The 15,122-nt window shown below is 44.6% G+C and overlaps 1 protein-coding gene across 1 annotated transcript in view; it reads left to right on the top strand.

Moving 5' to 3' along the window:
* The window catches only part of vipr1b (vasoactive intestinal peptide receptor 1b), a gene marked incomplete at both ends in the record, with an annotated part of 453,408 nt that overhangs the window by 257,604 nt on the left and 180,682 nt on the right, over positions 1 to 15,122 (top strand). The window contains one exon of the mRNA XM_084326164.1: positions 12,438 to 12,538. Coding sequence (XP_084182290.1) covers positions 12,438 to 12,538 — 101 coding nt within the window. The remainder of the gene's footprint in view (positions 1 to 12,437; positions 12,539 to 15,122) is intronic.

Here is a 15,122-nt window from a genome sequence, read left to right as displayed (position 1 = left end):
ATTTAGCAGTAATACAGAGGGGTGTACAGGTATATCCAGAGTTAAGAGATTTGCTAATTGCTGGGTCACTTCTTTCCAAAATATCTTAACTGGTGGGAAGTCCCAGTACATGTGCATAAATGTCCCTTCGTCCCCATTTGTACATAGGGAGCATTTGGAGTCTTGTTTAAGACCCATTTTGTTCAGTCTTATAGGAGTTAAGTATGTCCTGTGAATATAGTTAAGATTTATTTGTTGATGGTCCGGGTTCCTTGATGCAAGTCGTACATTTGCCCAGGCCTCTTGCCAGTCAAAGTCTGTCTCCAGGTCTGGTATATCCCTCCTCCAGACTGAGTCTAGATGGAGGGTTTCATACGAGGCCGTTAGTAATTGATGATAAAGATCTGATACAAAACCTCTCGATGTCTCTCTTTCATAGAAAAATTTGTGGTATCTGTGGTGTACAAAGTTTATGTTAATGGAACAACTACAAAAACCCTGTTTGTTGAAAACGTCTCCTAATGAGTGTATGCCTTGCTTTTCCCATCTAGGGAATCTTATAGGTTGTTTTCCAATCAAGAGTGCATTGTTATTGAATAAGGGAGTATGATTATGCCATTTATGTGGGGTAGAATATTTTTTGTGTGTTTCGCGCCATATCCGGATCGCATGAGTGATTATGGGGCCAAATTTCTGTTCGCATTGCTTAATTGGTAATTTGGTGTATACTATGCCCTTCAGCCTATGTGGAGCTACTATATTTTCTTCTAAATTTCTCCAGGATACTAATGCTTGGGGATCAAACCATGTTGTTAGTGGTCTTAAAGTGTACGCCTTAAAGTAGTGGTAGAAATCTGGAAATGCCATACCTCCGTCTGCTTTGTTTCTCTGTGCGGTGGATCTTTTTATACGTGGTGGTTTGTTATTCCAAATAAATGTGTATGTGGAGGAGTGTAATTCTTTCCAGTAACCCTTTGGAGGGGGTAACGGTAGCATTGAGCTGAAGAAGTTGATTCTAGGTAGGACGTCCATCTTGACTATTGATATGCGTGCCTGTACTGAGTTTTTAAGTTTCGACCACCTGACAAGGTCGTATTTGATTTTGTTTTGGATTTTTATGTAATTGTGCTTCACCGTTTGGCTTATGGTAGGGAATATTTCAACTCCCAAACATCTAAAGTGTTTTACCATCTGTATCTCTTTTGGGAGGGTTATATTTCTTTTTGCAGGGGCGTTAAGTGGGAGGAAGGCCGACTTCGGCCAATTTATCCTAAATCCCGATAGATCTCCAAAGTCCTCAATCAGCTTGAGAAGATGAGGCAATGCGGTGTTGGGGTTTTGGATGAACAGTATTACGTCGTCCGCATATAAACTAATTTTGTGTCGTGTGCCCTTGATTATGATTGGTTCTATGGATTGGGATTGTCTTATATATTGTGCTAAAGGCTCTAATGATGGATCGAATAGTCCGGGTCTAAGAGGGCAACCCTGTCTGGCTGAGCGTGATACCGGAAAGATTTTGGAGATGATTGTACCTGTTGTAATCATGGCCGATGGGTCTTTGTATAATACTTTAATCATATCAATGAATCCTTTTCCTAACCCCATCCTTTCTAATACTGCCCATAGATACGACCATTCCAACCTGTCAAAAGCTTTCATTGCATCCAGGGACAGTATCGCCTTAGGTGTGTTGTCTTCCTTGTTGGCATCTAGTACGTGTACAGATACAGCACTCAAAACTCAAACCTCTCATGCGCCTCTACCACTCCTCCACCACTGCACTCCAAACTGATTGTGTGACTCCTATTGTTCTTGACCGGGCCAGATTTCACACCTCCACTTCCTCCCACAGGCTGGGCAGATTTTCATCTTAAATTTGTATTCGTCCCAAATGTCCCAGCCCCATCGGATTTCTTAGCTTTTTTCACTGTTTACTTATCATGCATTGCAACACTAATATATGGTCAGTACCCCAAGTCAGACTGCCCATATAAAAATTATTTTGGGGGTATGAGGGCAGTAGCACCCGACCCCCTCCCTGGGGAAGCACTTAAGTTAACTACCCTCCCTTTGTCCCCCCAGCCAACAGCCCCGGAAAATTAACACCTGAGTAGACTTAAGTGGCACACAAGCAGCAACAAGCAGCAGACAAGCAGCAGACAAGCAGCAGAATTGGTTTGATTTTTGAGCGCTGCGTCTGTAGTAATCGTCTTATGTTATCAGTGATCAAGCGACCTCTTATGAAGCCAGTTTGGTCCGGATGAATTAAAGACGTCATATGCTTTTGTAGTGTGTGCGTGTATGTGCGTTTCTTGACGCAATGTAGTTCTTTGGCAAACGGAGATAATTACAATCATACCATCTAGCAAGAATTAAACGTATTTACAAGTCATATTAAGTTTAGCAAGTAAGGAGACATATATATAACATCTCAAAGCACTCGAAAATGTCATTTTTCTATTTTTACCGATTTCTGAAAATAGGTACTTTCTGAGCATTTGGGAGAAATTCTAAATCCTTTTGTTCTCCGCCCACGGGTGCAAACAGGACTTTCGACTCCCAAGGGTTTCAAATTCAGCCATGTCACTCTTAGGTATTCTGAATGTATTACATTTTGTGTTGGAGGTCAGGTGTGCTCGATTTTGGGGACGTTTTCTAACTACAAGGGTTAGGTTGTGATCAGACAGGCCTGTATCATGTTAAATGTCTTAGGCACTCTCTCAGGTTTGTTAGAGAATATTAGGTCAATTTGAGTTCTTGATGTGGAAGTTATCCTAGTGGGCCCCTTTACTAACTGTGTAAGATCAAATTGATTTGTGATTCTATTCAGTGCTTTTTTACCTAACTTATATTCATAGTTTAGGTTCAGATCGCCAAGGATTAATACTTCCTTCCCTGAGCTATATTTCTTTAGTACATCTTGGAAGTTATCAAGAAAGACAGACTTTGCAGAGGGTGGCCTATACACTCAGATTAAGACAAAGGACATTCTTGGAGATAATGTGACATTATCTTGGAAGTTATCAAGAAAGACAGACTTTGCAGAGGGTGGCCTATACACTCAGATTAAGACAAAGGACATTCTTGGAGATAATGTGACATTCAGACAGATGCATTCGATGTCATTCTCGGGGCATTGGATCTCTTCGCATAATATATGTTCTCGTACATGGAACATTACCCCCCCCCCCCCCCCTCTTCCTTGAACTCTGTCCTTCCTGTAGATATTATAGCCAGGTATAGTTAAGGCAGCGGATGGGGAGTTTTTGTGGAGCCATGTCTCAGGGAGGCACAGGAAGTCTAGATTAGAGTCTGAGAGAAGAGTTTAATTTGGTTGCTTTTTGGGATAATACTACGAATATTCAAATGTCCTCCTAGCAGTCCCTTGGGTTTGGAGTGAGGATTCCATAGAACATTGGCATTGTTGACAGTTTGATAGAAGTTCATTTTGCACAGTTTTTTTAATGTTGGGTTTAATCCTAAACATGTCCGTGGTCGCGGAAGGTTAGGTTCCGCATTGACACTAAAAGCACTGGTGTTACATTTACATTTACATTTAGCTGACGCTTTTATCCAAAGCGACTTACAAGTTCTGTACGACAAGTCATCAGGAAGGGTACAACTCTATCAGCTGAGTAACAATGTTCACCATTGAAAACGGTGGCAGCTGGGCTGCTGCAGCAGTCTGTGCCGGGCGTGATGGTGGAGCTGCTGCTGTGGCCCGGACTAGGCCTGGTGGTGGAGCTGCTGCTGTGGCCTGGACTAGGTCTGGTGGTGGAGCTGCCGCTGTGGCCTGGGCTAGGCCCGGTGGGGGAGCTGCTGCTGTGGCCTGGGCTAGGCCTGGTAGTAGCTGGTCTGTGGTAGCAGCCTGGGCTAGGCTGGGTGCATGGTGTAGGTTGTATTGCTGCAGAGTCTGGTCCAGGGTCAGGCTGTCTGGGTATTGTGCTGGGGGAGGGTGGAGTTGGTCTAGTCCGAGACATGAGTAGAGGTGGGCTGCGTTGTCGGATTGAGTCAGTGACGATCGGACTAACTTTACAGTACATCAGACCTTTCTCTTTCTGGTCCAAGGACAGGGGCATCAGGAAAGGGATTTCAGGGTGTGCTCCATGGAGAGGGAGAGCAGACGAGCACCAGCCCAGTTAAGGTGGAGACCGTCTTTCGCAAAGATATTTCATATATTTCTATTCGTCTATTTGTCAATGTAGGTGATGTGTTTGAAGTTGCAGTATGCCTTAAGCCAGATGTGGAGGTCCCGGACGTGACTGAAGATCCAGTCTGTGTATTTCGGAGATGGAAAGGGGCCGGAGACGATGAGTGTTTTACCACAGCCGCGGTGGTGATGAGTGTGTTATAACTTTCTTTGAGCACCTCTGACTGTTTGTGCTTGATGTCATTGGCCCCAATGTGTATGATGACGGAGGAGATCTGTGGACGGTCTTCGATGAGGTTGGTGATGCGGGCGTTGATATCCAGGACCTTAGCACTGGAGAAGGAGCAGGTTTCACCCTTAGGAACAGTGACATGGCGCACCATGGAGGATCCAATAACAAGCACAGAGGGAGGAGGAGGTGGGGGGCTGGTGGTGGGCTTGTCGGGCCTGGAGGCAGCCGCGCGACAGATCTCTGGCTGGTGTGGTCTCTGGGTTTGACGTAATGGGCGGGGGTGGGAATGCTGGGACGAGGGGGTGGGGAGGCAATCCGCTCTGCGCTGCGATGGCCAGGTCGATGGGAACGCTGCTCCAGCCTCCGCAACCCCTCTGGTTCTTTGGGGTGGCTGCTCTAAGTTCAGTGACAAGAGTGGTGGAATGGCAGGAGTGGGGAGGAGGGACTGTGCTTGTTGGGGCACAAGGACAGCTGCTTCACTCGACGCACATTCTCTGATCCGCTCAGTGGAGGGACGCGGAAGCCGAGAGGGACAAGGAGTGAAATTAACAGAACCTGGGTGTCGGGTGGCGGGGCTTGGGTGTGCATGTGGGTGGTCTGTTTGATCGGTAGATGGTGGGATGAGGCATCGGCTGACACTCTTGATCCGCTTACGTGCAGGAGAGGCCCGGGGGGTGTCCATGGTGCTCAGAGCTGAATACCTGTTTTATGTGTGTATGGGCGGCAGCAGATGGGGGGTGAGGGCTGGGGTCCTGTCCCGTTTCCTGTCGTTTCAGCACTTGACAACAGTCCAGGGTAGGGATGCTCGATATTGGCTTTTTTACAGATACCGATATACCGATATTGTCCAACTCTTAATTTCCGATACCGATATCAACCGATACCGATATATGCAGGCCCCCCCCCCCCCCAAAAATGGAATAATTTCAGGTAATTAACATTACATATCTCTTGTTGTGGAATTAACACAACATTATGCATACTTTTGACAATAAATAAAATCATAATTTGTTCTTACTTGCTTGCCTGGGTAAATAAAGGTTATAGAAATGTAAAAAAAATAAATAAAGAATTCAAAAAAAGATTTAACCGATACCGATATTTTCCGATATCACATTTTAATGCCGATATCGGCCGATAATATCGGACATCCCTAGTCCAGGGGTCTGATGACAGTGGGGTGGAGCATGATGGCTGTGGGCGAAGACTGCGGTCTGGACCAGGCCAGGGGCCGGAGGGGTCTGGAACTGTAACAGTGGAGTAGGTGGTGAGAGGCAGTTTGGTGGCAGGTGAGTCAGGAAGCAGTGTGTCCAGGAATTGCTCAGTCTGGTGAATAGAGTGGAGGGTGGAGATTCTGGTTTTCAGCTCTATGATGGTCTGGTTGAGGTGAAGGCAACTGGGACAGTCGGGGGAGTTGGGGTGCGGTGTCATAGTTTCCTCTCCCAGAAAATCCCTGCGGGGACAGAGAAAAATCTGCCAGTATGCAAGTGGTGGATATATGACAGGTAGCAGGTAGGCTGTTAGCTGGTATGATGTTTTTAGGGCACGGGTCAAGACTTACACACGAGGCCTCACAAAAGAGGCCACGGTGTTGAGAAGATTAAATCAAGCAAGCAGTGCTAGGAATAGCCTACCCGTGTAACAGAGACTTACTCGCGAGGACCTCAGAGGTCCGTTGCGGTGAGAGAATGGTCTAGCTAGCTTGGTTAGCTTAGTAGGCTATGCAGTAGCAGCAGAGTTAGTAGCCTATCCCTAGTAGCACCGGCAACTCCAGCTGAGGTCAGGACTTACCACCGAGGCCCAGAGAACTGGGCCTGTTGCGGGGAGTAGACGCAGTAGGATCCGCTGGTTCTGCTTTATGGCTGGTGGGTAGCTGTTGGTAGCGAGCTGCTGCAGGGCTCTTCGTAAAAACTATAAAAATCCCAAAGTCTCTCCAAAGTGGAGAGAATAAAAGCTAGCATATAATGGTAGGGTCTGGTTAGGAGCGAATGATAATGGATGGATTATCCATTGGGGGGTCCAGGGGGGGGGGGGGGGGGGGTGCGAGCAAGAGCATATATGTGTAGGGTAATAGATAGCAGGTATTAGGGGTATATCTTGTATAAGACATTTATCTAAATGGTGATTTCATTGGATGTGCACTGTTAATTAATGCTTGTATATCTAATCTTGTGTTGTCATGTTTGTTTGTGTTTGTATAAAAAATAATAAAAAAATAAAATACAAAAGTCCAAATCGGACGGCTTGGTGGAATGACCCAGCTGCTGGTAGCTAGCTGCTGCAGGGCTGGTGGCTAGCTGCTGGTTGCTAGCTGCTTCAGGGCTGGTGGCTAGCTGCTGGTGGCTAGCTGCTGCAGGGCTGGTGGGTAGCTGTTGGTAGCTAGCTGCTGCACGGCTCTTGGTAAAACATATACAAATCACAAAGTCCAAATCGGACCGGATTTATGGAATGACCCAGCTGGGTTGAAAGAATGGTAGGGTGAAGGATAAAATACTTGTTTTAAAAAGCTAATAAAACCAAACAAAATATGAACAAACACTGGACAGAGACTATTTCCTTGCTGCCATCAGGGGCGGAGCTAGGGGGTGGCTACCTGGGCTCAAGCCCCGGATGTATTCTGAAAAGCCCCGAATCTATTTAATTTTTTTTTTTTTTTTTACAATTCATCATTGTTACATGAAAATATGTTTGCACCAGATTTAGAAGAAGCTAATTTCCATCTGTGGTCTATCCAGCTGCTAACTGTATTTGAGTGAGTTAAGTCTTGGTGTTATGGTAGACTCAGACCTAAGCTTTAAATCACAATCAACAAGTTGACAAAAACTTAATTCTTCCACCTTAGAAACATAGCTAAAGTACGGCCATTTATAAATCAAAAGGACGCTGAAAACCAGATCCATGCCTTTATCTCAAGCCAACTCGACTACTGTAATGCACTCCTTACCGGCCTCCCGAAAAAATCCGATGATAACTATTTTATTGCAATGCACTATTGCATTATTTTATTCTATTTTACAAACTATTTTATTGCACTGCACTATTTTACTTTGTATCAGTGAATCATAGACGCCTGGCCATAAGAGCATTCGGAGCATCTCTGCTCTCCCACTATTGAACTTGGGGGAGCAAAGGTATGATCTTGCTCCACCACTTTTTGATTATATGAAAAATATGATATATCCCCCCCAATATATAAATCTAACCATTAACTGAGTTTTATAGTGAAAATAGCAGCTTTATTGGTCAAGATTGAAGGCTCTATATTGCAGGAAATTGCACGTACAGGTTCATTAAATTCAAAAAAGATCTGTCGTGGATCTTCCAAACCAAACCCCTCCAAACCACCCCTTGCCTGCCAAAAAAAAATAAAAATATTACAAAAAAAACAAACAAAAAAACAAAAAAAGGGGGGCCCATCTGGGCTAAGCCCCGGATCTCCTACAACCCTAAATCCGCCCCTGGCTGCCATCTTGGATCAGATCGGTGGACAGATACATTTGAATGAAGGCTGGTTTGTTTACAAACGATGGATGCACAAACTAGCAGCTAACGTAATGTTACACTCAAGGAACAGCAATTGATGCATCGGATCTAATGAACAAGTACATATTGGACTTTGTTACACAGCTGTTCTCAAGTGGATTTCGATAAACTGGAGGGTCTGTCTTCATGCGTCTTTATGGGTAAGTGTATTTAGAATGTTTGTGTAAAGTAGCGTTCAAATAACGTTACTGTAACCGAATTTAAACCGCATCATAACCTCTTACAATTCCGCGTCTAGATTTGATAAAACTACACTGAGAGTTTCTGCCGACCGCAAGTCCAACCATGTCACTTTTCAAAAGACATCTTGTGTTATAACGAGCCCCACTACATTAACGTTAGCTATAGCTAGCTAGCCGCACAGCCATGTAAGTTATAGTTGGTAGCTAACGTTATATTGATAGCTATATGTTTCAGATAGCAAGGTGGAGAGCTACATCAATATGGAGTGAGTGGCTTGACACCGAGAGTGTCAAATTTCCCTCTGGATAATAAAAGTATTTCTATTCTATTCTATTCTATTCTATACATAATAACATTAGGTTGATAATGGTGTCAGTGTTTCAGATAGCAAGGTGGAGAGCTGCTCTCACTGCCTGTCTATCTACACTTGATAACCCTGGTGATGTGCTGCTCTCACTATCTATCTACACCTTATTACGTCTTACGTGTTGGTTTGTGGTGGCCATCTGTGTGTATGTGTAACTAGGAGGGATATGATGACTGTGTGTAACTAGGAGGGATATGATGAATGTGTGTATGTGCAGCTAGGAGATGCAGGGTGATGGCGAGAGCACACCGTGATGCTGAACCTAAACACGCAACCAAACACAACCAAGATGCATACAACTGTGATTATAGTATACTTGTTGTTATTACACACACACACACACACACACTTCGAACTGGGTAATGTTGTTGAATGTATAATGAGACATGACCGCAAATGCGGTTGTGATGATTTGTGAGGTTCTGCCTCGTAAAACAAGCATCTTAACATTATAATAATATGAAGTGCTGTATTAAAAGAAATGTACATAGCGGTATGCAAGTGCCTCACAGCATTTTGTGTCAGTTGAATAGGGGAAAAAATTATTTTTTACGCAATGAATATAGACGAAAATGAATAATCTTTTATGTATTTATTTAGCTATTAACATACTTAAAATAGCTAATATTTCATTAACAAGCGTGAATCTGCAATAGCTGTGACCGTGTACACACATGCAGTGGAGTGGGGGGGGGGGGGGGTTGGGTATGAGGGGTGGGTGGGGGACACTGTACAACTGTACAAACAAAACTGTACATTGGAATATTGACAAGACCATACTTGGTCATTTACTGTACATTGGAGGGGGTTGTTAGGACATTTACAGGGGCCAGTTTCGAATTGCAGTCTCCCGTAGGTGTTTTTTGACAGTGTTTTTGAAAGTGGGTAGTGATTCACATTCCTTTACAGCTTTTGGTAGGGCGTTCCACATTGATGTGGCATAATTGCGAAACGTGTTTAGTCCCTTGTTTGAGCCGAATCTGGGTTTAACATGATTTGTGGAGCTCCCTCTGGTGTTGTGATCGTGGTATTCACTGACCTTTGGGAAGTATTTTGACATGTACATGGGTACCTTGGTCGTGTAGTGTATCTTGTAGACCAGGCCCATTGCAAGTTGCTGTACTCTGTCGTCTACTCTAAGCCATCCTAGGTTGTCAAAGTGGGCAGGGGTGAGGTGGGTTCTAGGAGTAAGGTCAAGCAGTAGTCTGATCAGTTTGTTTTGAGATGTTTGTAATTTTGTTTTTAGCGCCTTTGAGGTGCTTTGGTACCATGAGGTGCAAGCATAGTCGTAGTACCCTTGAATGAGTGCTCCTGCCAGAGTCTTCAGGGTATTCTTGTTTACCAGTGAGGAGATCCGGTACAAGAATCGAGTTCGTTGGTTGACTTTTTTTATTACATTGGATGCCATTTTGTCACAGGAAAGATTTGCCTCTAGGATGGAACCCAGGTAGGTAATATCTTCTTTCCTTGTGACAATATTGTCACCCACTGTAACTGAGAAGCCGTCGGTCTTGCTGAGTTTGTTATTTGAACCGAAGAGAATGGACTCTGTTTTGCCCATGTGTAATGATAGTTTGTTATCAGCGAGCCATATGCAGATTTTGCCTAGTTCTGAGCTGAGGGTTTTTTCAACCTGTAACTTGAGAAAGAGAGAGGAGGTACGTATGGGAGATAGACGGGGGAAGACATTCGGCAAAGGTCGCCGGTCCGGGAGTCAAACCTGTGACGGCGTGTTGAACCTTCTTACTGTCTTACTATTATGTACTTTACTACTATCTACTACAGTATGTACTATGCGACTATACCTATACTACTACCTACCATGCTAATATGTCTACCCGAGATGTTCCCCGCCTGATTTGTTGGTCACAATTTGTAAGTCGCTTTGGATAAAAGAGTCAGCTATAATAACTGAATGTACATGTAAACATTTTAACACATACACACCTGGACACAAACAGTGTTTTAATTATTGTACTATGTCTTAAAGGAAAACTCCAACATTTTGGGAAATTAGCTTATTTAACATCTTCCCTGGAGTTAGACAAGAAGATGCATACCTTTTTCGTCTCTCTGCATGCATTGGGCTTAGGGAACGCCTGGACCGTTAGCCTAGCTTAGCTTCATCACTGGAAGTGGGGCAGACATCTAGCCTAGTTCACTACAGTCAGGAAATATACTCCAAATACAATCAAAATACAACTCCAAAACGTTCCTGTAAACATGTTGTGACCTGTGTATTTACCACGTCTCCCAGTCACACAAGTCACACGAGTCTCCCAGTCACACAAGTCACACGAGTCTCCCAGTCACACAAGTCACATGAGTCTCCCAGTCAGACAAGTCTCCCAGACACACAAGTCTCCCAGTCACACAAGTCTCCCAGTCACACAAGTCTCCAAGTCACACAAGTCTCCCAGTCACACAAGTCTCCAAGTCACACAAGTCTCCCAGTCACACAAGTCTCCCAGTCACACAAGTCTCCAAGTCACACAAGTCTCCCAGTCACGCAAGTCTCCCAGTCACACAAGTCTCCCAGTCACACAAGTTGCACAAGTCACACGAGTCTCCCAGTCACACAAGTCTCCAAGTCACACAAGTCTCCCAGTCACACACGTCTCCAAGTCACACAAGTCTTCCACATTTACATTTAGTCATTTAGCTGACGCTTTTATCCAAAGCGACTTACAAGTTCTGTACGACAAGTCATCAGGAAGGGTACAACTCTATCAGCTCAAGATAGAACCAAGATAGTCGTTGATGTGAGTCTCTAGTTCTCATGTCCCGAGTTGAGACAGTGATAACTCTGGCAGCAGAACCGGCCGCCCGAGCCCTTTATTGTAGAGCCTGATGGCTGCCGGTATAAAGGACCGACCCAGGCGGTTTGTGGTGTGTCGGGGGGGGGATGAGTCTTAGGCTGAACGTGCTCTTCATTCTGGCCAGCTCCTCATAGAGGGGGTGAGAGGGGTTCTCCAGGATGGCTTCTAGCTTTTTCCTCATCCTCGTCTCAGCCACCACCTCTAGATTATCCAGCTCATCCACAATGTAGCTGACGATGGAGGAGTCATCGGAGAACTTCTGCAGGTGGCACGTCCTTGTGTTGTAGCGGAAGTCGGAGGTGTAGATGTTTCTGTTCTAGGTGTATTGTCGGTCTCATAACATCTTGCCAAAAGGACTACAGTTGCGAATTAGCCAGCTGGCTAAAACTGACACATTTACAGAAATGTTTATCAATGTGTACTGTCCTTTTTAAAAAATAAACTGAAACTGAAACAGTTAAAACAGCCATATTATCTTCGACCCATCTCATTGTTAATTCTGTTGAATAGCCCGGTGTGTTAGTCAACTCGATTAACAAAGTCCAATATGTACTCGTTCATTAGATCCGATTCATCAATTACTCTTCCTGATCCAGATAACTTGTTGAGTGCAGCTGCTCCATCGTGACGAGTCCCATGGAAAGTGTATCAACAGAGGCCATGTGCGTCGCGCTAACACTCCCCCAATGCCAACGAAAGCGATTGTCTTGATTCACATGCAAATGTAATTACGCCCCCATGCAATGAAATAAATCTCAATGAAACAGCCTATTTTAAACAAAGGATTGTTACTATTATAGATATTATAACTGTTTGTTTTTATAGTAAACGTGCTTTTATACATAAAAATTGTAATAATATTAAAAAAAAATAATAATCTTTTAAGCCTACGTGAAATACAGCGGGGCGAGTTCTGGCACATAGTGCTGTGCGCAGCCACAATTGCGTTCCTGTATGTGGTAATAATTCACAAGTCAATAACATACAGCACGTCGCAGAACTCCAATGTCTGGCAGTGGGCAGGAGAGGTCACAGGTCAACTACCCGGCGTGTGAGTCAATGATTTCTGATGACCCTTTTGGAGTGGGTGGAAAATGGGTTGTGAAAAGTGCAGGCCGGTGGACGTGTGTGACCTGTATGGATTGTCCTCTTCCTCCCCAGTTAACGTCTCCAAAAACTGCACGGGCGACGGCTGGACAGAGATGCATCCCATTGACATCGCGGTGACCTGCGGCTACAATCTCAACAGCACCGGTGACGACGTGAGCATTAATTTCACTATCTCGTGCTAAAAATCAAGTTAGACCGCGCTCACAATAGTTGACACTGGGTGCTGCAATCCCGAAGATAAATGTAGAATAAAGCAGGAAGCCGGACCAGCACTCTCAGGTTTCAAATTATTATTGCAGCCGGATACATACATGTTTCAGAACCAATGTGTTCCTTCTTCAGTGTTGATGGCTAGCAGTATTAGTTTAGGCAAAATGGTGGCTATATACAAGGTGGGCAGGAAGTGAGAGAAAACGGGGTTTATTCAATGTATGTGATGTATAGATTGGGGGGAGATGACCACAGCTAAAACGGTGCCGGGTCAGAGAGGTCAAAATGTGCTTGGCTTAGAAGACGGTGATAGAACGGTGGTTCAGGATAGCAGCACACTTCCAGCGAGAGAATGTTGACATTCCAATCTAAGACACAACATTGATAAGAGCGAGTGTACTGTAGGCCCAGAGCAGGAGGGAGAGAGGTTCATCTTAATGAAACGTGAAATGTGTGTAAAGGTTAAACGCGGTTGTCATGACAGCGCGGCACATGACAACCAGAAAGGGGTGGGCTATCATAGCTATGACGAAGATCCTATAAAGCTGACAGTGGTTCCGGGTAGGGCAGACAAAAATCTGACTGAGACCAAAGAAACGAATCCCACAGGAGGGAAGAGACCAAGAGACTCTCTCCTCTCATAGAGAGGGGGGGGGGGGGGAAGGATGCCATTGCCACATCATCATTAGCTTCGGCTAACGCGAGGAGGGTTAGGCTAAAGACCAGGCCTGACCACCAGTGGACTGAATAGCAAAAGGACAATAGACTGAACACACCGAAAGATCATTAGAATAGACTCTTCAAGGACAATACAATCTGTTAACATCTGAGCTGAGGTTTCTGTTTATATCAATAAACAACGCTTTTCCTCATAAGGTATTACGCTGTGTCGAAGTGTCGAATCCTTACGGAGGTGGAGAATTATTATGGTTTGGGGATTGTACTAACGGGGAGAGATAAGGATTATATCCAGCCAGTATATGAGACGTTAGGACCATTAAAATTACACAACGCAGAGGAATTGGGATGGAGAGAGGATAACAGAAGAAGACGTGATACTGGCCAGATTGATCAGAATCTAACATGGAGGGAAGAGACCAAGAGACTCTCTCCTCTCATAGAGAGGGGGGGGGGGGGGGGGGAGGATGCCACATCATCATTAGCTTCGGCTAACGCGAGGAGGGTTAGGCTAAAGACCTGGGCCCTCATTCATCAACGTGGACGTAGAATATGTTCTATTTCCACACGTAAGCACGGAATGTAGAACTAGTGTACGCACAGGGAAGTCGGGATTCATCACACGGTGCGTACGCAGGCTCTACGCTCCTCCGTAGAACTTTGTTCTACCGTCAATGCTCGTGCATGATTATCCATATATGGTCATGAAAGTGAGGAAACACCCCCCATGGGATGTGAAATAATGGACTGACCCGAGCGGAACTCTGAGAAACTCCACGGAGAATTCACTGCTGTCGAACCAAGAAGACACTATCGCGTATTATGGGATAAATAAAAGGCGGATTTGTAAACGGTGATGTCAGATATCACCGGCTCCCTAAGACCATTGCTGCAATTCTGCCTGGACAGCTCAAAATACTAATAAAGACCGTTCGTTGACCACTGTTTGGCGTTGGTTGTGTGTCATTATAACCGTGCTGTAATATGAATGCCTTTATTAGTTGTGTTCGATTGGCTATATGATTTTTAGAGGCATCTATTTTGTTGTCGGCTAATAAAGACCGCGCTGGAATATGACTGCCTTTTCCCGTGTTGTTTGATTAATACCCAGGGATTAAAGTTCTCCTCAATTTGATTCCAAATCGCGATGGATCTCCCGTCAATTTTCTACCTGCTGCATATGATTTCTAGAGGCATACTACAATCCATTTTGATGTCAGTATTGGGTAGCCTACATAAACAATAATACGAGAGCTATACAAGAACAATGAATCTTACTGCCATGTATGATGTAGCAGATACGCCATGTGTAGCCTGCCTATATGTGATCAATACAAACATGAACTTGAATTCCATCATGTCTGTGTGCGGGTCACTGCGGGAACTCACAAGGCTGTTGTCACAATGTAAATAAGAACGTGCACTGAAAAGTTACAGTATGTAGTTGGTTGATCATTTGTATGACAGTCAGTAAACCCTTGCAAAAAGTATCTGTTTTATTTAATGAATTGAAAACATTCAGCATCGCCTTCCTCCCGGCATCCAGCAATAACATGTATCAGGCAAATGCGCATCGCAACATTGACTGAGTGGAATCCCTTTCTATTCACATAACTGCATTTGTGATGGAGCTTTGACAGCTACAGTAACAGTATATTGGTCGATCCATCTCCAATATCACGATGGACCGTGCCGCGGTGGCAAAGACCCGAGGGTGGAGAGGATCTTGAATGAATTCCATCATCATATATATATGTTGTGTGTCTGTCCACTATTTTGTTACTTTGTTATTCCCCCCCCCCCCCCTATCTATGTAAAGCGACCTTGGGTCTCTTGAAAGGCGCTATA

Source organism: Notolepis coatsorum, assembly GCF_963971535.1.
Source record: "Notolepis coatsorum genome assembly, chromosome: 12".
Taxonomy (NCBI): Eukaryota; Metazoa; Chordata; class Actinopteri; order Aulopiformes; family Paralepididae; genus Notolepis; species Notolepis coatsorum.
Note: the sequence above shows the minus strand (reverse complement) of the source record. Positions and strands in the feature narration are given on the sequence as shown.